Below are 23,375 nucleotides of genomic sequence, written 5' to 3'. Positions count from 1 at the left end.
TGACAGAGGAGGCAGCAGCGTCGTGGGCAACTTCTCTTCACTTCCTTCCCAGACGGGCGGGCTGGGGCCGAGGGGCCAGCCTGGAGGGGCAGCGGGGCAGCTTTAGGAGAGACTGAGCAAGAGAAGCAGCCAGGACTAAGGAGGGCGTTTTATTGTCCTTGGGGGCTCCTAGGATGAGCGCCCCTGGGGCCTGATGGCCTCCACTCCCCCTCCCCTGGTGGGTGGGGCACGGTTGCTTCCCTGGGAAGGCTGGGCTCAGTTTCTGTTTTTCTTTCCATGGGAACAGTCACAGCTGCAGCTGGGCCCCTGCTCTGCCCCAGGTCTAGCACACACGGGGGCCCTGGCAGCTTCCAGCCTGCTCCCAGGGCTCCTGATGGCCAGCTTGCTCAGGGGTCTCAGGCTGCTGCTGTCTCCTCTCCTCGGGCCCCTGGCTACCAAGCGCTGGTGCCACTTCTCAAAGGCCTGGAATCAGAGGGGGAAGGGAAGGCAATCTGGCTCCCTCCTGGGTCTGTGCTCTAAGTGCTGGGCTAACACCTGTGCCCAGCTCTTTCTGTCCCCGGGGGAATAGGAGGCACCTCCCTCCACTCCCGGCAGGCAGCGTCAGGCCAAACGCAGGGCTCAGAATAGACCTGACTCCTGATCTGGGAAGCTATGCTCAGAGCGAAGCACATAAGCGAGGGGGCACTCAGGGACCCACACCCTACACTGGCCAGCGTGGGCGGCAGATGTGCCACGGGCCAAGCCTTGTTCCCAAACTTGAGTGATGGGGTAGGACTTGCTGAGCACGGGGCCACCAATTAAATCAAGGGCTCTAGAGTCCAAGCTGTTTTCTCTAACTGAACTGACCCCTTCCCTGAAAATGAAGGGGCCCTGGGGGTGGTGAGCAGGGAGGGCGCAGCTCAGAAATGTCCAGGTGTGGCACTAGTTTTGGAAGAGCTTACTGGGGGGTGGGGGCTGCCCCCCCAGTACCTGGGAAAGGACCCAGCTGTCGTCTTGTTGCTGTAATCGCTGAGCCACCCACAGCCGCAGGACCTGCCTCCGCCACGTTCGCCAGGCCCATCTCAGATGCCACTGCCTGAGCTATGGGGACAGTTGATGAGAGGGCCCTGAGCTGGGCCCGCTGTTGCCTCTGGCAGCCCCAGCCCCTCTGCTGCCTCTCCCGCCTGCAGCTCTGTGGCACCAGGATGAAAGGGATGTGACAAAGCAGGTATCATCTGAGGTGCATTAAAAATGCAGATTCCTGGGCCTGTCCCCCAAGGGTTCAGGTTTGGTCGTCCAAAGACCATACTTTGTGAGACTCTGTTTCTAGGGGTTATGGTTGAGATGGGAGATAAGCACGAGGATGGGGAGGGGCTGCCCCCACTCACCAGTGTCCGAGCCAGCTGCTTTGCCCCCTGAGCATCTACCCAACGCTGCCACGTCACTGCCAGGTGCCTGGCCTGCTGGGTACCCTGGAGCCGGCGAAGCAGTGCCTCAAGGTGCCAGCGTTGCAGGTATTTCCGCCTGGGGGGAGAGGCCCTGGTGTGTGTCCTGAAGGCCAAGAGCATCATGACTCCTGCATGGCCAGGAAAACGGGCAGAGCCATGGGCGTGGCCCTGCTCCTCCAGGATCCTGCTGGAACGAGCACTGTCCAGAGAGGGCCCAGCTCTCGCCGTGGCTCAGCCAAGCCCCTTGTCCCTGCCTCCACTCCACACGCATGCAGCTGCTCACCCCCACCGCCTCTCATTGGCCTCGCCTTTGCCCTTTGGGGCGCCGGTCTCAGAGCTGCAGTCCTCTCCGGGTCCTGTAGGGAGCTGGCCCTGGGCCCAGCTGCTGTGTCCAGGCCACTGCAGCCAGAGCTGGAAGGCGTGGCAGAGGGGAGGCTCTCTGTCGCCTGGAAAGGAGTTGTGTCAGAAGAGGTTAACACATCCCTGCAGGAGGGCAAACTCTCCCTTAGTCTGCTCCTAGAAGTGGAGGGCAGTGAAGAGGGGTGAACCTCAAAAGGTGTTAAGCATTGTGCCCCCACTTCCACCACATCTGCCCAACCCTCCAGCAGCGCTGGGCTGCCGCCCAAAGAGAAATAACAGGCCAGGAGAAAACACTTGTTTTCTCACAATGGCTGAAATATTCCAGAAGAGGAAATAGGAGGGGGAAACGCAGTACAGTAGTCCCCCCTCATCTGAGGGGGATACGTTCCAAGACCCCCAGTGGACGCCTGAAGCTGCGGATAGTACCGAACCCTCTATGCTGTATAATGTTTTTTTCTGTGTGTACATACTTGAGATGTGACAGCAAAACTAGCACGAATTTCATTTTCTTCACATTTTCACAGAAGATTCATTCTTTCTGTAGATCTTAGCAACCTCAGCATACTATTTTTTTATTTCTTTATTAAATCAAGAACTTTCACCTTTTCACTTAGAGGAAGCGCTTTACAGCTTCTCTTTGGCATTTCTGAATTGCCAGCATTACCACTCTTGTGTTTTGGGGGCCATTAGTAACATAAAGATTACTTGAACACAAGCCCTGCGATCTGATCTGATACCCAAGACAGCTAAGGGACTAATGGGCCAGTAGTGTATACAGTGGGGACTTGGGACAAAGGGATGATTCACATCCCAGGGGGATGGAGCGGGACTACACAAGATTTCATGATACTCAGAGTAGCACACAATTTAAAACTTAGGAATTATTTCTGGAACTTTCCATTTAATATTTTCTGACCCTCAGAAAGTGAAACCTCAGATAAGAGGAGACTACTGTAAAGTCATAAGACAGATTTGCCAAGGAGCTCGAAGCTGATTCCCATTCCCTTGAGGGCTGGTGACTGGCTTACCCCTGCACTTCACAAGTCCGGCCCCAGGGGCAGGTCTCCTTACTCTGAGCCCAGGCTGCTTCTCTCCACTTCCTCTGTCCACCGAGGTTGTGGTGCTGGCTTGGGCCAGACAGCATGGGCCCTGTGGCCTGTGGCCTGCAGCTGCGGGCCTGAAGAAAAAGCCGGAGAGGAAAACCTGAACCAAATGGGTTTGGACTCCTGGGCCCAGGTGACCTGGCAGGCTTCCTTTCCTGTCTTGCCCCTGACTGGTAGTGGGGCCTCCTACCTGTGCGTGCACAAGTGGGACTTCACGTTGTCCCACGTTTTCTCTTGAGCCCCGAGCTCCCAGAGGAGACAGAAAAGGTGCCCAAGAGCAATATGGCCATCAGTACCCACCACTGTCTCTTCTCCCATCCTTCCATGTGGCTGGAGCTTCAAGCAGAGGGGTGGACCAATACTAGCTACCTCTCGGTGAGAGCTTACTTGTGCCAGGGACAGCCTGTGAGGCGGGTATTACCCTCCCCACTTAAGCTTTACAATGCTAGATCACTTGCCTGAGGCCCCGCCTTTTGGGAGTGGTCGTCTCCATAGCTGGAGCCCCCAGCTGCAACTCTATACAGAGCAGGGGCTCTAAGGGACTCTGCCACCATGAGATGGCATAATACCTGCTCGCATCCTCAGGTGAGGGCTGCCTGGGCACATGTGTTTGTGTGGTAGAAAGGAGGGGCCTGGAATTCAGCACCCCAGCTACCATTCCCAACATTGGCTTTTGGTTTCTTTTTCAGTTTCTCCATCAGTAAATGGGATCCCTGCCTGCCCTTGCTAACAGGCATGGAATGAAAGTGTTTATAAACATACTCTGCAAATAAAATTGTCTTGTAATACAGATGCAGAAATAAAATACTCTAGGGGCCGGCCCGGTGGCGCAAGCGGTTTAGTGCACGTGCTCCGCTGCGACGGCCCGGGGTTCGCTGGTTCAGATCCGGGGCGCACACCGACGTACCGCTTGTCAGGCCATGCTGTGGCGGCGTCCCATATAAAGTGGAGGAAGATGGGCACGGATGTTAGCCCCGGGCCAGTCTTCCTCAGCAAAAAAAGAGGAGGATTGGCAGATGTTAGCACAGGGCTGATCTCACACACACAAAAAAAAAAAAAAAAAAAGAAAAGAAAATACTCTAAGACCCCAGAATCTGCTGTTGCCATAGCCTCATGTATGTGAAGATGTGCATTCTGCAAGTAACCAAATTCAGTCTTTCAATTCCATTTAAAAAAACACTTCAATCTTTTTCCTTAGAATCTTTCTAGAGGCTATTATATACTTCCTGGCATTCTGAAACAGGATTCTTGCTGATGCCAGTATATCTTGAGGAACATTAAGTAGCCTGCCAGTAACTCTGGGGCTGTGTGTTCTGCTATAACATGTACCTAGACTGCTGTGCAGTGTCACTTCTTGAGCCTGGCTTTCACTGTGGCCTCGTCCCTCCTGCTGGGCCATCAAGCTCTCGTCACCATTTGCTGGTGTCAGAACTAACTACATCTCGTCTGGAGAGGGGCTGGCAGTTATCTTTGGGTAGAGAGAGTTATGAAAGAAAGCTTTTTTTCAGGGCCAGCCCCGTGGCATAGCCGTTAAGTGCGTGTGCTCTGCTGCTGGTGGCCCGGGTTCTGATCCCGGGCGCGCACCGATGCACCGCTTGTCAGGCCATGCTGAGGCGGCGTCCCATATAAAGTAGAGAAAGATGGGCACAGATGTTAGCCCAGGGCCAGTCTTCCTCAGCAAAAAGAGGAGGATTGACATAGGTGTTAGCTCAGGGCTGATCTTCCTCACACACACACACACACACATAAAAGAAAGCTTTTTTCATTTATATTTTCTGAAATGAGCATGTTTCATTTTCCAATAAGAAAAAAAAATAACGGCAAAAATTTGCCACTGTCCCTATGTACCTATCTGGATCCCAGACTGCAGCATGACAGGTAATGAGTTCAGGTGCCCGTCTCCCTAACAGACTGTGACCCTGGCGTTGGTCTTTGCAGGGACCTGCGCTGGGCTGGCACCGAGTAGGTGCTTAGGAACTGTTTGCTGACAGACTCGGAGTTGGCTGTCCTCCAGAGCCAGGAAGCTGTCTGAGAACGGGGTAGGGGTGGTGTCCACAAGGCCACCGGGCCCCTGGAGAAGCATCCAGCCATGCTTGCCACCATGGGCTGAAACAGGCTGATTCTGAGGCCACCGGCCCTCAGGTCAGTTTTGGGCCTCCCGCCCCACCTGGGCCCTGCCTCACCTGCTTCCGCGGGGCCGAGGCATCCATCAGCACCAGGAGGCGCCCTCTGCTGGCCAGCGTGGGGCAGTGCCTGAGGTCGGCCCTGGGCCTGGGGCGGGCCATGCTGGCCTCCTGGACCTTGGCCCCAGGTTCCAGCCGCACTGTGAGCAGTGCTGTCCGCCACAGGGCCCAGTGGGTCCGCAGGAGGTGCCTGGGCCCAGCCTGCTGGAACTGGGTGATGGCGGCTCTCTGGACAAGGCCCCCAGCCGCTGACTGTGCCCAGGCCTCTAGGACCCTGGGGGAGAGGGAGGAACCCACACCCAGGCCATCAGGGCCAGGACCCTATGGCAGCCCCGTAGGGAGGCCTCCCAGCCCTGGCCAGGGCCCTGAGGGAAGGGGACCCCGGGCAAAGCCCCCGGCCCGTGTTCCTCCTCTCGCCATCCCTCTTCTGGGGAAACCAGGTTAAAATGGGCATGGAGGGCAGCAGAATATCACAGGGACAAGCGTCCTGTTCAGGGGACAGAGAGAGGGCAGTCTTGCCTGCTACACTCTGCCTCCCCTTCCCTCACAGGAAGCCCGGTTTATGGAGAACCTGCCGTGTGTCTGGCCCAGGGTGAGTGCTTGCTCGCATTCTCTTTAATCCCTGGGGCCACCGCACAAGGCAGGCCTGTTATGTTCCTTTGACCTTTAAAATTAGAAACGTGCCCAAAGAGGGGTCACACAGCTGGAAAGAGCAGAGGTGGGATCTGACCCCAGGACAAACTGCAGGGACCAGGACCGCCTCTCTCTTTCACCCCAGCCTCCTGAGCCCAGCCCCCTGAGCGGAGCACCAAATATCCTCTACTCCCACCCAAAATAAGCTCAAAGCCTAGCTGGAAGCACAGTGCGGGCCGCCCCCAGGCCATGGGCACCCACCTGGCGCTCAGCTTCCGGGCAGTGTGGGTTCTGCTGACCCGGTGTAGGCGGGACTCCCGCACCCACAGCGTCCAGCACAGGGCCGCCCGGGCCTGGGCCCGAGCTCGCTCTTCTGCCTGCTGGCGGGCCTCACGACGCTGGCCCAGGGCCACTCGCCATGCTGTGAAGGCCTGCTGGGCCTGGGCCCCCCTCAGCTGCCTGGCTGCCCGGCCTCGCTGCGCGCTGCTTCTCCAGTGGACAATGGAGGCCCGGGCCACATGCTGCTCCCGTGCCCGGGCTGCGGCCACTCGGGCCTCCTGCCATGTGACAAATGCCGCCCCCAGTGCCCTTCTCCTCAGGCCATCCTGGAAGGCTCGATGCTTGGCCCGGAGCGTACCCGTGTCTCTCACACCTCCACACCAGGCCTGGAAGTGGCTGCAAAACAGGGGCAGAGGAGGGGCCCAGCTGGCTCTCAGAGTCAAGAGTCACGTTTATTCAAAATTACACCCGCGAATCCCCCACAAAGTGTCACAGGTTATACACGGTTTTGCATACACAACCCTGTGCCTTAAATATGTGTGGACCGATGTGTAACAGGTGACAGTGCTGGCTGTCATCTGGGAGCCTCGGCACACACACACGCTGGCTCACAGGGCAGATGCTGCCCCCGGAGGGTGGGGGTTCAAGTCCCAGCTCTGCCAGGGGGACAGCACGCCCTGCTCCCCTCACAAGCCCACTCTGGGGCAGGAGGTCGGTGAGGAGAACATGGTCCCCCACTCCCTGAGGGGCCAAGAAAATGTCAACCCCCGTCAGATGGGAAAGCGCAAAAGTCAGCCACTCTGCGGTCAACGGTTCACTGCCCCTGTGGGGACACTGTGAAAATCTGTGAATTTGTAACTGAAGGGTGGGAGGAAGTATCGTCTGTCCCCTCTGCTTTTAAATATGCATTAAGGAACTATATACATGTTTAACTAGAACATCTCTATTTACATTAAGATTTCAGTCTCTTTTCTGGCCCCTGTGTACAGTAGAATTCCCCTGTGCTATGACTCCTCAGACAACACGTGGTATTGGAACACACATGTTATGGCAGCTGCTTGAGGAGTTGATTTCCTTCATCTTAATTGTATCCCCTGAAACCAAAGGACTGACCTGGGCTGGAGGTGGAGACCTGGGCTTGTCAGGGCATCAGGTGGGTGAAGGGCTTCCCATCCCCCACCTCCCAAAGCCAGCGGATAATGGAAGGTTGGTGGTCATGGCTCTACGGCTCCAGGCTGGGGTCTCCCTTCATGACCCCTGTTTCCCAAGGCCCAGGCCTCCAGCCTGGAATGCCCCTAGAGCTGCAGAGGCAACCCAGCTTCCCATCCCCTGGGCTCTCTCCCTGCTTCTCCCGGGGTGGATGACCCTCACCTTCCCACCTCCAGGCCCACCCACCTCTGCAGTAGGTGCTGCTCTGGCCCGGCCACCATGCGTCTCCGACGAGCTGCCGCCTGCTGCCAGCGCCAGAACGTGGCCCTCCGCAGGCCCTGGAGGTGGACCTGCACCCACCTCTGGTACTTTTCATGCAGGAACTGCTGCCCTGTGGTCAGAGATGCTGAAGTGCCTGGGTGCTCATCTGGCCTCACCCCTGGGCCTGGGGTGACTGTGGGCTGCTGCTCAGCCAGCCCTTTGCCCTCTGCCCAGGTGGGAACAGAGGAGCCCACCCTAACTGTCTGGGTTAAAATACTGCGGTTACAGCTGCCCTACTGGTGACCAGGCCAACCCAACTCACAGTTTTTTGGTTTTTAAAAATTTGATGATGTTTAGGAATTAGGAGAATTCATGTGAAAATCTAGACTTCCAGCTTTTCTTTAAAACTAGAAGGTCTGGCAACACTGGGCCAGCATTCCTGGGTAACTAGGCAATTGGGCTGGAGAAGCAGCTGTCCCAGCGGATAGGACATGAACTTTCCAGAACAACCAAGTCCCCACCTGCCAGCCCATTGATAGGATGTATATAGGTGTAGGGGGAAGCCTCTAAAATGGCCCCCAGTGATCCCCGCCTGCTGTGCTGGGCTCTGAGGACACCATGACTTTGTGCTCAGACCCGTGACTCTGAAGGCCAGGTGAGGATGATGAGGAAGAAGAAGGTGATGATGATGGTAACACCTACTGGGAGCTGGGTTCTGAGCCAAGCACATTGTGGGGATAGTCTTGTAGGATCCCCACAATCTCCCTAGGAGGTGGGTACCACTGTTATCCCCATTTTACAGATGAGCAAGCTGAGACTCAGAGAGGTTAAGTAGCTTGTTTTAAGTCCACACAGCCAGGGAGTGGAAGAGGGGGAATGTGAACCCATGACTACAATGTCCACGACCCCAGGCTCTGCTCTGCCACGCCAGTCCTGCTGTGCCCTGAGGGAGGTCCCATCGCTGGACTCTGTGCTAGGGGACACGGAATCCTGGATCTCCCTGATGGACCCCGGCCCTTCCCTCACCCTCGGTGCCCCGTCCCAGTCCCTGACTCACTCTGCCAGCAGGAGTGCCAGTGGTGCAGGGCATCTCGCACCCGTCTCCGGCCCCGCTCCTGGGCCCACCACTCCGCATCCTGCTGCTGCACCAGCCGCCGCCGCCACAGGCTCAGCACGGCCCTGCAGCTCTGACCCCAGGCCCAGCGGGCAGCCAGCTCTCTCTGGGCCCCTTGGGCTGTTGCCCAGTGGCTCCAGCCAAGGAGGATGCTGGGAAGGGGAGTGTCCACTCTGAGGATGGTCACTGCCACCTGGGGCCAGCCCAGCCCTCCCCTCCCCTCAGCAGCAGAGAGGGGCTTAGGGTGACTATTCTCCATTTCCATCATGAGGGGAGTGGGTTGCTGGGGGCTGGAGGGCTCAAATGCTACTCCGAGGGTCACCATGACTGGTGGTGGGGGTAAGATGGGACGCCAGACCCCCAATGCCAAGTGCTGTGCTCAGCCGCTAGTGACAAACATTGCTGTGAACTGAGTGCTATGTGCCAGCACTGTGCTAGGGGTGCACGGCCCCTTCCTCGCTGATTCCCATTGGAGTGAGTACTATTATTACCCCCATGCAAGTGGGGAGACGGAGGCACAGAGAGGTTAAGCAACTTGCCCAAGATCACACAGCCAGTGAGAGGCAAAGCTGGGATTAGAACCTAGGCAGACTGACTCTTAAGCATTGTGCCATGAACGAATAAATGAATGAACAACAGCTGTGAAATCTCTGAGAGAAACGATTACCCTGCTGAGTGCGTGCCCACACCTCCCAGCAGGGCAGGGTAGGAGGGCAGGAGGAGTTGAGAGGATCTGAGTCTGGGGGCCACGACTGGGGTGTGAGAGGGGAGTCCTCTGGGATGCAGACCCCAAGGGGATGCTGCTGTGAAGGTCAAGGATCAAGGGGAAAGGGGCTGCTAGGAAACAGAAAATCCACAGAGTGGTGGGCAGCACGGCCTACCCGTCCTGGGGAGGGGCCCCTACCGCCTCTGAAGGGTGCTCTGGTGCCAGCTCGCTGCGCCCCGGGACTGCTGGGCCCGCGCATGCCAGAACAGAAGGCACCGCCCCTGCTGCCGCCGCCCAGCTGCCAGCAGAAAGCTCTCCCGGAGGCTCTCCAGGGGGGCGGGGGCCCTGGACGCCTGGGAAAGGAGGTGTGGAGGCCTGGGTCCCCTGCCCCTGTCCTGTCCCCACCCTCTCCCCCCACCTGCCCCCTACCTGCCCTAGCCCCTCCCATCCCCCCCACTCACCTTCTCCAGTGAGCTGCGGGGCGTGCTGCAGTCCAGCGAGGCCTCCCCTCCCGGGATGCCCCCCAGCAGTTCCGGGGCCCAAGTAGTCCTGGAGCTGCCTGATGGGGTACCTGGACCCCAGGCCCTCCAGCGCCACCTCCTCAGGATGCGCCGCAGTATCCGCCGCCTCATGCCCTGGAGGAAGGAGCTACAGGAGGGGGCAGGTGAGTCCCCGGGCCCCAGCCTCACCCCTGGCTGGGCGTGCTGCCAAGCAGGGGCTTCCCCCAGCCGGGCCCCTGTGAAAGAACAGAGCTGGAAGGTGCCACCACATGCCCAACACTGGGCTAGAGCTCTGCACCACGGCCTCCCAAACTGGCTGAGATCACTGGGGCTCTAAGAAATACCAATGCCACCGGGGTCCCACCCCCAGGGACTCTGATTTAATAGTCTGGGTGCAGCCTGGGCTTCCCGACTTTTCCCGAGCTTCCGGGTAACTCTCGTGAGCAGGAAAGGCCCATATCACCGCTCTCCCTGCATCACGTGGCTGATCCCCACCACACTCCCCAGGTGGGTGGGGTCCATGCAGCTGATGAGCGGTGGAGCCGGGCTCCAGGCCCAAGGACCTGAGACTCAAGAGCCCACATGTATAGTAACCACATCAGCACTCTGCCCATGCTCAGTTATAGATAGGGAAACTGAGGCCTGGCAGAGGGTCATTTCCCCAAACTCCAAACAGCAGCAGACCAGGGATCCAAACACTCAATCTCAGGCCACAGGGCAGCCCCAGATACATTGCAGGGAGATGTCAACTGTGCCCTGATGCCCAATGGCCAGAGGATGGATGGGGGTAGGAAGGGCTACACTCTGAAGGATCATGGTGAACTGAGTTTCCCTGGAGTTCCAGGGGTGCATTAAAAGAGACTGATGTCCAAGTGGACCAAGTAGATATGGGGATGATGGATGCCAGGTGTGTGTCTTTGAAGGACAGAATTCTTTTTTTTTTTTTTTTTAATAATTTTATTTATTTATTTTTCCCCCCAAAGCCCCAGTAGATAGTTGTATGTCATAGCTGCACATCCTTCTAGCTGCCGTATGTGGGACGCAGCCTCAGCGTGACCAGAGAAGCAGTGCGTCGGTGCGCACCCGGGATCCAAACCCGGGCCGCCAGCGGCGGAGCACGCGCACTTAACCACTAAGCCACGGGGCCGGCCCAGAATTCTTTTTTTTTTTAATTATTTTATTGAGGTCATATTGGTTTATAACATTGTGAAATTTCAGGTGTACATTATTATATATCAGTTTCTGTAGAGACTGCATTGTGCTCATCACTCATAGTTTAGTTTTTATCTGTCACCATACATATGCGCCCCTTTACTCCTTTCACTCACCCCCCACCTGCTTCCCCTCTGGTAACCACTAGTCTATTCTCTTTATCCATGTGTTTGTTTATCTTCCACATATGAGTGAAATCATGCAGTGTTTGTCTTTCTCTGTCTGGCTTATTTCACTTAACATAATACTCTCAAGGTCCATCCATGTTGTTGCAAATGGGACGATTTTGTCTTTTTTATGGCTAAGTAGTATTCCATTGTATATATACCACATCTTCTTTATCCATTCATCAGTTGATGGGCACTTGGGTTGCTTCCATATCTTGATTATTTTGAGTAATGTTGCAATGAACATAGGGGTGCATAAGTCTCTTTGTATTGTTAATTTCGTGTTCTTTGGATAAACACCCAGTAGTGGGATAGCTGGATCATAAGGTATTTCTATTTTTAATTTTTTGAGCAATCTCCATACTGTTTTCCATAGGGGCTGCACCAGTTTGCATTCCCACCAGTAGTGTATAAGAGTTCCCTTTTCTCCACATCCTCTCCAACATTTGTTATTTTTTGTCTTGGTGATTATAGCCATACTGATAGGTCAAAGTTCTGATTTGCATTTCCCTAAATAATTAGTGATATTGAACATCTTTTCATGTGCTTGTTGGCCATCTGTATATCCTCCTTGGAAAAATGTCTGTTCATATCCTCTGCCCATTTTTTGATTGGGTTTTTTGTTTTTTTGTTGAGTTGTATGAGTTCTTCATATATTTTGGAAATTAACTCCTTGTCGGATATATGATTTGCAAATATTTTCTCCCAGTTGGTGGGTTGTCTTTTCATTTTGTTGATGGTTTCCTTTGCCTTGCAGAAGCTTTTTAGTCTGATGTAGTCCCATTTGTTTTTCTTTTGTTTCCCATGCCTGAGTAGACATGGCATTTGAAAAGATGCTGCTAAGACTAATGTCAAAGAGTGTACTGCCTATATTTTCTTCTAGGAGTTTTATGGTTTCAGGTCTTACATTCATTCAAGTCTTTAATCCATTTTGAGTTAATTTTTGTGTATGGTGTAAGATAATGGTCTACCTTCATTCTTTTGCAAGTGGCTGTCCAGTTTTCCCAACACCATTTATTGAACAGACTAGCCTTTCTCCATTGTATGCTTTTGGCTCCTTTGTCAAAGATTAGCTGTCCATAAACGTGTGGTTTTATTTCTGGGATTTCAATTCTGTTCCATTGATCTATGTATCTGTTTTTGTGCCAGTATCATGCTGTTTTGATTACTGTAGCTTTGTAGTATATTTTGAAGTCAGGGATTGTGATGCCTCCAGCTTTGTTTTTTTCCTCAGGATTGCTTTGGCTATTCGGGGTCTTTTGTTGTTCCATATAAATTTTAGTATTCTTTGTTCTATTTCTGTGAAGAATATCATTGGGATTCTGATTGGGATTGCATTGAATCTGTAGATTGCTTTAGGTAATATGGACATTTTAACTATGTTTATTCTTCCAATCCATGTGCATGGAATATCTTTCCATTTCTTCATGTCATCATTGATTTCTTTCAATAATGTCTTATAGTTTTCAGTGTATAGGTCTTTTACCTCCTTGGTTAAATTTATTCCTAGATATTTTATTCTTTTTGTTGTGATCGTAAATGGGATTGTACTCTTGACTTCTCTTTCTGCTAGTTCGTTATCAGTGTGTAGAAATGCAAATTATTTTTGTAAGTTGATTTTGTACCCTGCAACTTTGCTGTAGTTGTTGATTATTTCTAACAGTTTTCTGGTGGATTCTTTAGTGTTTTCTATATATAGAATCATGTCATCTGCAAACAGCAAGAGTTTCACTTCTTCGTTTCCAATTTGGATACCTTTTATTTCTTTTTCTTGCCTAATTGCTCTGGCCAAAACCTCCAGTACTATGTTGAATGGGAGTGGTGAGAGTGGGCACCCTTGTCTTGTGCCTGTTCTCAGAGGGATGGCTTTCAGCTTTTCACTGTTAAGTATGATGTTGGCTGTAGGTTTGTCACGTATGGCCTAAGGATAGAATTCTAAACCCTGCAACTGCTGGCTTAAGTTCCTCCTGACATCCCGTCAGGGAACCTGGCCCCTCCTGACCCTCACTACCCACCTCACCCACAACCATCAGCCTGGGCTCTGAACCCCAGCAATGACCATCTTGAGGAAAAGCAGCACCGAGAAGGTCTCACTACAGGGCCCTTCTTGCTCCTGACTCACAGCAGGATTTAGAGCCTCTGAGCCTCAGCTTCTCTAGCTGAACAAGGAGGCAAATGGAGGCAGGAGAATGAGAGCGCTGCTCCGTGGTTCCTCCACCTGTTCTTTCACAGTGTCTATTCCACGCCTACGGCATGCCAGGCTCCTGCAGGGTGCTGGGAGACAGGCATGGTTCCTGCCACCAGGGGGCTCCCACCGAGCTGGAGATGGGCACGAGGCAGTTCTGCATTCTGGGGAGGACAGCATTAAACCAACTTCCCCATCAGGTTCCAGCCACCCTGGTAGAACGCCATGTCTGTGCCCCAGGCCGCGCCACGGACCCCATGGCTCTCTGCTCAATCGCTGTCTCAGTGTCCCTGGGCCACCTCCCCAGCCCTGGACCCACTGGGTACCATAGTGTGCCAGGCCTCATACTGGGGCCACGGGGAGGAGCAGGACATGGCCTATTCCCTATGGGACACTCCTCCCAGTGCCGAGCACTGCTCACATGCCCACTCCATGCCCCCCAGGCCCTACCCCAGACCACAGGCTCGTAGACACCTACTCAGCCCTCTGGCACTGGAAGAGCCGCGTCCTCCAGAGCAGCAGTTCAGGGTGCAGGGCCAGCCTCGGGCAGGCGTCCTGCAGGGAGCCCCGGCCTAGCTCCTGGGGCAGCCCCGGGGCCTGGGCCACCACCCCCAGGCCGTGGTCTGTGGCTGCTCCAGGGGCTGAGCTGCAGAGTGCCATGTTCCCTGAGAAGCAATCAAGGGATAAGTCAGCCACGTCCCCAGTGGGCTCCCTCTGCCCCAAGCCCCTCCTAGGACCTCTCCCCTCATGGGCACTGCCCCCTCCCGCCGCCTCCAAACCCTCCCCTCCAGGACACCTCAGAGATCCCATCTTCCCCGTCAGGTTTTGGGGTGGGGGCAGGGGCTGTGTGTCCCCCTCAGACCAGGAGCTTCCCGAGAGCAGGGAGCCCATCCCTTCCTGGGGGGAGATGGAACAGTCTCTAGCCTGGAAGAGCTCACCATGGGGGTGAGGATGGTGCCCAGTGAAGGCCTGCCTCTCCAGGGACCCCCACGGGGCCCTCCCAGGCCTGCCAGGCTGCACCACCGAGAAAGCTCCCAATTCCATCACAAGAACCCATAACCTCAACTGGGCCCACTGCAGAAGCAGCTTAAGTGACACTGTCTGCTGGGGTGGGAGGGAAAGCGAGCCCCTCCACCCGCCACTCACTCACCTGCCTTCTGCCAGCAGAGGGACAGCTGAGTCACCTTCGCCCTTTCTGAGGCCCGGAGCCACTTCATCTGCATCCACTGCTGCAGGCACGTCCTCAGGGTCCTTGCCCGGCGGTTGGCCATGTGGTCACGGTACCGGGCCCCTCTTTTCACCAACCGCTGCCAGGCCCCAAAGCACCTGGGAGAGCCGAGAGAGAGTGCTGGTGCCAAAGGTAATGACTGCAGCCACAGCCGCCTGCCACCTGCCAGGCACACTCCGTGGGCAAGCCACGTCACCTCTCTGAGCCTCGACTTCCTCATCCGTGAAATGGGGCTGCTCTAACCATCACCCCTGGCTGCCTGGATGGCCTCAGCAGCCTCTTCCCTGCCTCCTGCATGCACTCTTGGCCCCTCCAGTCAGTTCCGACTCAGTAACCAGAGTGATTTGTTTCAAATCTCAAATCAAACCATCGTACTCCCCTGCCAGAATCCTCCAGAGGCAGCCCCCTTGCTCTTATGATAAAATTTCAACTCCTTCCCACAGCTTACATGGCCATGCCTGATCTGCCCTGCCCCCACATCTTTCCAACTTCATCTCAAACCACCCCGGGGCCCCCGCCCCCGACTAATGGCGCCAAGTTGACCGCTGTTCTTGGAGTTTTCTCTGTCCCCCTGTCACAGGCCTTTCACATACTGTTCCCTCTGCCTGGCGCTCTCTTGTCCACTCTCCCTCCGCCTGTCAACCGTTCATCCTCACATCTCCGCTGAACCCTGGTCGAAGTCAGCTCCCTTTGTTCACAGTCCTCAGAGAAAACTACCCCAGGGGGATGCAATCAGCAAATGCAGACCCGGGAAACTCTACCAGACCAGCAACCTGGTGTCTTCAACCGATAAATTGCAAGGAAAAACACGGAGGGCAGCCCAGGGCTTAGTAAGACTTGAACGACCCAGCAACCACTTACAACATGTGGAGCTTATTCAGATCCCAATTCAAATAAAATATATGCTCATAAAACACTTGGAAATTTGAATGCTGACCAGCTATTGGCTGGTCTTAAGGAATTATTGTTCATTTTTTAAGTGTGATCGTGGTATTGTGGTTACGTGGTTTAAAAGAGGCCTCATCCTTTAGAGATGCTACAGAAATATTTACAGATGAAATGGTATGATGGGTGGGATTTGCCTCAAAATAACGTAGAGGGGGAAGTAGTTGGGTACAGAGGAAACAGGTTTTCTCAGGAGGAGATTTTCTTGAAGCTGAATGATGGGTACCTGGGCTTAGTATTCTATTTTCTCTACTTTTGTGTAAGATACAAATGTCCCAGAATACAAAGTGATGAATGAGGAAAGAGAAAACTCTTATAGATCTGTGTTCCTTCCCTTCACAACAGTTCACTCAGGGGACATTCACACACGCCCTTTGTGACTGCTGGTTTCCTGCCTGTCCCCCACCCAGCCATGGGTGCCATGAGGGCGGTGACGGCTGGCACTAAGCTTTGCTCATAACCGAGTCCCAGCCCCTGGGGTGCTGTCGAGCATGTTTTAGGCTCTCAGTGAACGGCAGCTGTTGCATTTCTTATTTTCATCGTTGTCTCTCAATACTAGAAGGAATCAAGAGCTGACTTAAGGGCACCTCCCAGCTGCATCCCACCCTCTGCCTCGGGGCGGGGGGTCCCCACTCCCACACTTGTCTCACCTGCAGAGCCAGGCTCCCTGGGGCTGGGTGCCCAGGGCAGCAGGAGAGCACCTCCCCATCCTCTGAGTCCTCTGTGTGGCCTGGGAGGCCTCTCCCTGGAGCCCCTTCTCCCGCCTGGCCCATTCCTTCTGATGGCGCCACAGGAGGGAGACTGTAAAGGGAGGGAGGAGAGAGAGAAGAGAGTGAGCAGAGGGGAGGATCAGGGCCGAGAGAGTCCACTGACACCTGGGACCCCAGGCTGTGTGGCCTCCAGCCAGTTGCTCCCTGTCTCAGGGCCTCAGTCTCCCCATGAGTGAGTGATGTTAACGGACTTTCCAGTTCTAACACTCAAGCTTCTGCCAGGCCTGTACCAGCGTCAATGGCACACAAATGCAAGATGTGCACCTCTCATTCTGCGTGTCCTCGAGCTGGTCATGAATGTCTCTGTGCCTCAGTTCCTCATCAGTAAAATGGGCACAATGCCTTGCCGAGGTCACCATGAGGCTCAAATGAGAATGTGTCCCAGCAGTTGCCAGAGTAGATGCTCAAAAACACTCCTTCACTCAGGACCCCCTGCCCTGTCCAGTGTGGGGGCTCAGGCTCCATCTCCCCCGCTTTCCCAGTGCCCCACATCCCACCAGCCAGTTGTTGCAGAGCCTGCAGGATCTGGATGCCCCCGTCTCCTCCGTCTGGTCTCAGCCCAGAACGCAGTGGAATTGACCAGGCTCCTGCCTCTTCCCTCAGACTTCCTGGGCTGAGAGAGAAGTTGCTCAGAGAAACTGATGCCCAGGCCGAGGGAGGGCACACTGTCCCACCCTGTCCTCCCCAGCCCCAGGCAGGTGTCGTCCGCCCGCAGGAGCAGAGGTGTGCTGAGCCACCCCCTGTTCTCTTCCAGACAGTTCATTTATTCCTGATTACATCAGTGATTGGGGAGGGGGATCTGCTTTTGCTTCATTCTCTTCAACAGTATTTGGATTTTTTACAACACACATGTATTAAAATAAATATTATTTAAAAAATTATTTTAAACACATTTGTTTAATTTGAAAATAAGCACAAAAACAATGCATCACTGTAACGGAAAATGGAGGAAATGAAACAGAAAATAACCAGCTTTAACTCCACTGCTCCAGAGATAAGCACTATTCGCATTTTAGCATTTTGTGGGGGACGAAATATTTATTTATTTTTATTTTTAATGGTGGTAAAATACACAGAATATAAAATCCACCATCATAACCATTTTCAAGTGAACAGTTTAGTAATTCACTGTTGTTAAGTAATTCACATTGTTGTGCCACCCTTTAGCATTTTTCCTTCTGGTCTTTTTTCTATGTACTGTGTTACATTCATAGGAAAAATAGCTTGGATACTATTTTTTATGGTTCTTTTTTTTTCATTTAACATTGTCATAGCCATTTTTCCTTGTCATTAAAAATTCTATGCAAATATCCATAAAACTGCTTCCAGGAAGGGGGCTCCATGGGCAGGGAACTTCCAGGTTAGTTGATATACAGTACTCCCCACTGTTATGAATGGTTTTCAAATCAAGCATGCATTACTGTTATGATTAGAAACAACACCAATAAAGATATTGAAATGAAAAATAAAGAAGAAAAGAGTGGGGAGGAATTTTTAAAGTCTTGATCGACATGATATTGAATGGTTGTGAAATGTCCATCTCATGGTTAAACCACGATTTCCTCTCTCACTGCTGGGCGTTGACACTGTTCTGAAGGTTTTACGAGTATAAATAATGCCGTGATGGACATCCTTTTGCACAGATCTTTGTCCACATCTGCTGGTTTCGTCCTCATTCTCTTGTGGGGGAGGGGATATGGGGGACAAGGAGGGAAGCCACCAGCACTGCCCGGGCCACACCGACCAACCTGGGGTGTCCCAGACTACCTGCTTCTTGGGGCGGGGTCCACGGCTGGCTTCCTTCCCGAGAGACCTCGGCCCTGGCCTCCCTCAGAGGATGGGGGTCCTGGCCCAGCCTGGACGTGGGGCTGCCCCCGTTTCTCCTGCTGAGTCAGGTTTCTCCACTGGGTCAAGAGAGAAGGGCAAAAGCGATGTTGGCTGCAGCCTCGAATGTGCCCCAAGAGGGGGCACCAGGAAGGGGCAGGGACAGGAGTCAAACATTTCTGTCAGACTCCAAAGCCTGTGGTCCTAACCATTAGACTACCCTGCCTCTTTGGAATGAATGCATGAATGGAAAGTTGGAGCCCAAGAGACAGGGCTTTCCCTGGGAGAGAAAATCTGGAGCTGGGCCCTCCCACAGCATCCTCTTCTCAAGGAGAAAAGAACACAGAAGTGCCCTTCCAGTCCCGGTTGGCAAACCACTAGTGAAAAATAGCAACCATTTATACGGTAGAGTGCTTGCTATGTGCTAGGCAGGGTTCTAAGTTCTTTATATTTATTAATTTAACCTCACAATAACCCTGAGAGGTATGTACTATTATTATCCCATTTTAGAGCTGAAGAGACTAAGGCACAGAGAGGTTAAGTAACTTGTCCAAGGTCCCACAGCGAGAAAGTGTGAAAAAAAGAAAGTGGCAGAGACAGGATTTGAACTCAGGCATAGCTGGTTCAGGCATCTGGGCTGACAACCATCCCCTCTACTGCCAAGCACTCAGGAGGTACAACCTGGGCCCCAGTAGAGCCTCCTCCCCAGACACACCAGTGTGTTGTCACCTACCCACGACCCAACCTGGAGGCCCCTGACCTTTTGGAAGCTCCGGGCCAGCAGGGCCTGTGTGTGTCGTCCCCACGCCACCTCCAGCTGGGCCTCCCGGAGCCACAGTGCCGACCGCAGCGCTCGCAGGCCCCTACGCAACAGCTGCCGGCGGCCCAGTGCCACCGCCGCCGCCACTGCCTGCCGCCTCCGCACCACGCCCCTCCAGGCTCTGAAACATCTGGACAGCAGCTGCCAGCTGGGGAGGGACCAGGGCTGATCAGGGGGTGGGCCCAGCCCCTCAGCCCCAGGGAGCAGCTGGGGGCTGGGCACCACCCATGTTGCCTTTCCAGCAATGACAGGAGTGATGCTCCGCACTGCAGCAGAAGGACTAGCTGCAGACTGGAAAGACATCCCTCTATTGATGGCTAGCCTCGAAATCCCGGACAAGAGAGCCCCTAGGCAGGAGCATGCCCCAACTGACTGCTGAGAGTACAGGGCGGCCTTAGGAGTTTAAGATTCCCAGCAGCAGCCGTCCCCATGTTCCTGTCCTCGGGCCCAGGAGGCCCCTCATTCCCCAGCAGGGACAGCGTGAAGGACATTCCCGCCCCTTAAATCCTCTGGGGCGCTGCCAGCAGGGCCCTACCTCTATCGGGCCCTCGTCTCCATTCCCCCAGGCACATGGCCCCCACCCCACAGCCCCCGGCCTCACCGAGCTCTGTCAGGCTCCAGGCTCACAGCGTTTCTGGCTCTGCTCTTGGAAATCTAAGGGCGCGACCCAGCGCTCAGACCAGGAAGGAAGCAGGACAGGACGCGCCCTGCTGAGCCTGCCCGCCCAGGGCCTCCCTTTCTGGGGAAGGGGGTGTGACAGCGTAGTGACAACCAGCTTGGAGTGAGAATTTCTGGGAGGAGGTAGTGGGGCCCCCTGGAGCCCCCCAACTTTGCTCCCAGACTCCTCTGGCCTCACCTGCCGGGCACCCCTCGCCGGGGCCGTGTCTGGGGGACTGGAAGCCGTCCTCTCCTCCTTCCTGCTGACCTGCTCCCTCGGGGCCCCCTCCCCTCCTTCCCGCCCAGGGAGGACGCCCCAGGCGGCGTGGGAGAAGGCTGAAGAGCAGAGTCTGGCCCCTCTGCTGCCAGCCCCTCGAGGAAGCAGGGGCTCCCCCCTCCACCCGCTGCTGAATGCAGTCTCTGGGGAGCAGTTCCCTCCCCATCCTGGGGGGTGGGCAGGGAGGACGCCCTGCTCAGGATCCAGGACGTCCCCAGTCAGCATCCCCAACGTGGGCTCCGGCGATGCAGGCTTACTGCTTGCCTGAGAGTCTGAGAGACCAGCCTGGGCCCCTGGGGTCTCTGGGGAATCCTCGGTTTCCCTGAGACCTCGAGGGTATTTCTTCCTCTTATCCCGGGAAGCAAGAACAGGCAGGCCGGGCTGGGGGCAAGCAGCGAGTGCCCGGCCACGGCAAGGGCCCGAGGGTTCCTGGGATGCCCGGCACCCGAGACGGGCTGCCTTGTGCTCCAGGCGCCGCACGGAGGCCAACAGCTGGCAGACAGCAGCCTGGGATGGGGCCTGAGCCTGGCTCTGCACAGGGACAGCCAGGTCCTCCAGGGTGAGGGGTTCCCCCGTGAGCCTGGAGGTCCAGCTCCCCAGGCCACCCCAGGATCTGGGGCCTGGCCATGTGCAACCACTGAGAAGGACACAGCCTGCAGCTGGCCTGAAGCCCTGGCAGGGGGTGTCTGAGGCCAGCCACCAGGACTGCCTTAGGCTGGAGGGTGGGTGAGCCAGTGGTCCTCGGGGTAGGGGGCTTCCCTGGGCCATCATGTGGGGCCGGAAGCTTTCCTGAGGCTCCGACCAGAGATGGGGGCTGGCATGACTTCCACACTTGGCCGAGCTGGTCTCCCTTATGCTCAGGTTACTCTGCTGGACGGCAAACTCTGGGGCTTTCCTGTGGGGCCTCCCAGCCAGGGGCTGCAGGTTGCTCTGCTGCCGGAAGCTTGAGTTGATCAGCCGGCCAGTCGTGTCCTTCAGAGCAAGGCCCAGGCCGGGGCCAGGGCTGGCCAGGTTGGTCTGGACTCGGCAGGGGTCCTGGCAGAGCACTGTCCCTGGGGAGGGTGTGGCGGCAGGCCCTCCCCTCTTGGCCTGGCACCTGCCATGTCCACTGCCCAGGCTGACACTCAGGCTCTTCAGGAGTCCGCGTGGCTCTAGAGAGAGGAGAGACAGTCATGCCCTGGGGGAGGGTTCTGTAGTCAGCGCTCAGGTGGGATAGGTGGGGCCCAGCAGGCCTCAGAACCGGGAGGGACAGGGCCCCAGGTGGGAGGGAGCCTGAACTTTAGGGGTCTCTGTTAGCTCTGTCTTCCCGGGTGGACCGATGGGCAGTGCCTGGGGTCTTCAGCAAGAGCAGTGACGTGGTCTGAGCGGGTGCCTGGCTGCATGGAGCGGGGCCGGGCAGGGGCTGAGAGGAGGGCAGAGGAAGCGGGGAGATAGTTAGGCTGGTGAGGGGGTCCCAGGTGAGAGATGACAGGGCTGGGATCAGAGGTGGCAGGGCAGGCAGAGAGAAGGAGGCAGATTCAGATCTGCTGTGGAAGTGGAGGCTGAAAAGAGGGGGTGAGGAAAGAGGAGTCCAGGGTGACCCCCTGATTTCCAGCCTGAGCACAGAGGTGATGGCGGGCAGCAGCTGGGGGTGAAAGCAAGACCCAACATATCAAAAGGCTCAGGGGACAGGGCGGGGGGTGGGGTGGTGGTGCTCATAGCCCCTCCCTCTCTGCTGGTCTCCCCAGCTCCCAAGGCCATTCCAAAGCTCGGGAGACGAGGCCTCCTGGGGGCTGGTGAGGTCCTGGCGGGTAGAGTGGGCCATAAAAGTTTGTAGATAGGAACTAAAGCTCAGAGAGGTTAAGCAATTACCCCAGGGTCACACAGCTAGAACACAGAGAAACTGGCGTGTGAATGGGAATCTGAATTTGTTCTTGGGCTGCTCCCACTTTTGGCTGCACCAGCTCTGTGGCCTCCTCAAGGCCCCAGGTCCCTGAGCAGGGAGGTTCCCCAGCCCACCGCCCCCTTCTCAGCCAGGGGCCCTGGCCAGGCCCACTCCCAGCCCCTCCTCCTCCTGACCTCACTCCTTGACTTCCCCAACCTCCCTCGGCCCCAGCCTGGGAAGACCTTGCCCAGGCCCGGCTGGTTCTGCACAGCTAATCTCTGGAATTAGCGGGGCCCTGGGCTGACCTGAGGGGAAAGCAGCTCTGGGCCACTACCTAGAGGGCACCCTGCTCCTGCCACCTCCCACTCAGACCCACTGAGCCCCTTGCCTGGCCTCAGGGGGCTTGCAGGCCTGAGGGGCACATTCTCCTTGTGGCTGGTGTCAGGTCTCAGCTCCATGGCGTCCAGGGCAAAGGCAGGATGGCAGCGTCCTTGGTCGGCACCACAGCCAGCGGTCTGGCCTGTTTGATGGGATGGGCTCTGGAGGGTGAGAACAGATCCCCACCCCCACCCTCACCAGCACCCCTGGCTGCCCCGGGGCCCAGCTCCAGGTGTCCTGGTCACGCCCCTTGGGGTCCCTCTCCCCGCCCCCTGTACCACCCTTTCCCTTGTAATTTTCTTGTGTCTTCCAGGGCCCACTCCTTCTAACACTGACTACAGATCCCAGCCGTCCCCTGTGGACCCTGCTTCTCGGGCAGCCCTCTCAGATGGGGGCTCTCCTCTCAGACCACTGGGCCCAGAGGAGGGGTGGGGCCCTCTTTGCTTCTTGTCGCCATTTCCGACCCTTCTGCCTCCCTCCTCTCTAAACTCTCCTGTCCTAGGCTCCAGGAAACTCAGGTCATGTCACTCACTCCTGAAAGATTTCAGCCGCTGGCTCGCTGTCACCTTCTCCAGCACACACCTGTCTAAGTCCTTGGTGATCTCTCCATCCACACAGACGGTCCCCCAACTCCCATCCTGCGGGGTCCCTGACCTTCTCCCCTCCCACCACCTTGCCCTTCACCCGACCTCAGCCATCCACTCCCACGGTCCCCCAGGCTTTGTCATCCTAATAGCTGCACCCCCTCCAGAATTTCAGTTTCAGAGCCCACCCCAACTTTCCAGCTCACTCCCTTTAGTGTCCCAATTCATGAGACCCCCACCCTCTGACCCCACCACCTTTGACTGTCCCTCGCCCCTTGATGTCTCTCTCCCCTCCTTCTGCAGCGTTATAATCACCCCCTGTGCACACCCTCTGCTCCCCCCCTTTGCCACACTCGCTCAGTGAAATCACAACGCTGGTCAAAGAAAACCCCCCAACTGCACTGATGGCCCCGCCCCCAAATCACGACCTTCTCTCTCAAGGGCACAGAGGCAGCAGGAGGATCCGGAGGATCCGGCTCTAGCCCCCTCCCCCTCCCTCCTAGATACTATTCACCAAGTCCCCTCCCCATCACCAACACGTCCCCCTTCTTCACTGAATCATTCCCACCAGCACTTAAACAGGTGGTTATTTTTTCCATCTTTAAAAACAAAAAGCAAAAACATCAAAAAAACACAAAACCCTCTCCTCTTGCACCTCCAGGTCCAGGCCATCTCTCCCCTTCTCATCACACCCTGATCCCAGTTCCCCACCTCCGCCTCTGCTGATCTCACTGCAGTCGGGCTCCCCA

At 55.7% G+C, this 23,375-nt stretch overlaps 1 protein-coding gene across 1 annotated transcript; it reads right to left on the bottom strand.

Moving 5' to 3' along the window:
- Nucleotides 1-255: 255 nt before the first annotated feature.
- Nucleotides 256-22,219, bottom strand: C13H1orf167 (chromosome 13 C1orf167 homolog). Its single transcript, XM_058551921.1, is given in 17 exon segments — nucleotides 256-470; nucleotides 970-1,080; nucleotides 1,368-1,611; nucleotides 5,074-5,347; nucleotides 5,968-6,381; nucleotides 7,381-7,525; nucleotides 8,453-8,661; nucleotides 9,414-9,568; nucleotides 9,677-9,863; nucleotides 13,755-13,944; nucleotides 14,430-14,605; nucleotides 16,103-16,253; nucleotides 16,720-16,835; nucleotides 17,990-18,126; nucleotides 18,807-19,268; nucleotides 19,483-20,949; nucleotides 21,970-22,219. Coding segments are annotated over 17 exon segments (4,806 nt in total). The 5' UTR covers nucleotides 22,123-22,219.
- Between the last annotated feature and the right edge of the window lie 1,156 nt (nucleotides 22,220-23,375).

Source organism: Diceros bicornis, chromosome 13, assembly GCF_020826845.1.
Source record: "Diceros bicornis minor isolate mBicDic1 chromosome 13, mDicBic1.mat.cur, whole genome shotgun sequence".
NCBI classification, from domain to species: Eukaryota; Metazoa; Chordata; class Mammalia; order Perissodactyla; family Rhinocerotidae; genus Diceros; species Diceros bicornis.
This window is presented reverse-complemented; position numbering and strand designations above follow the sequence as displayed.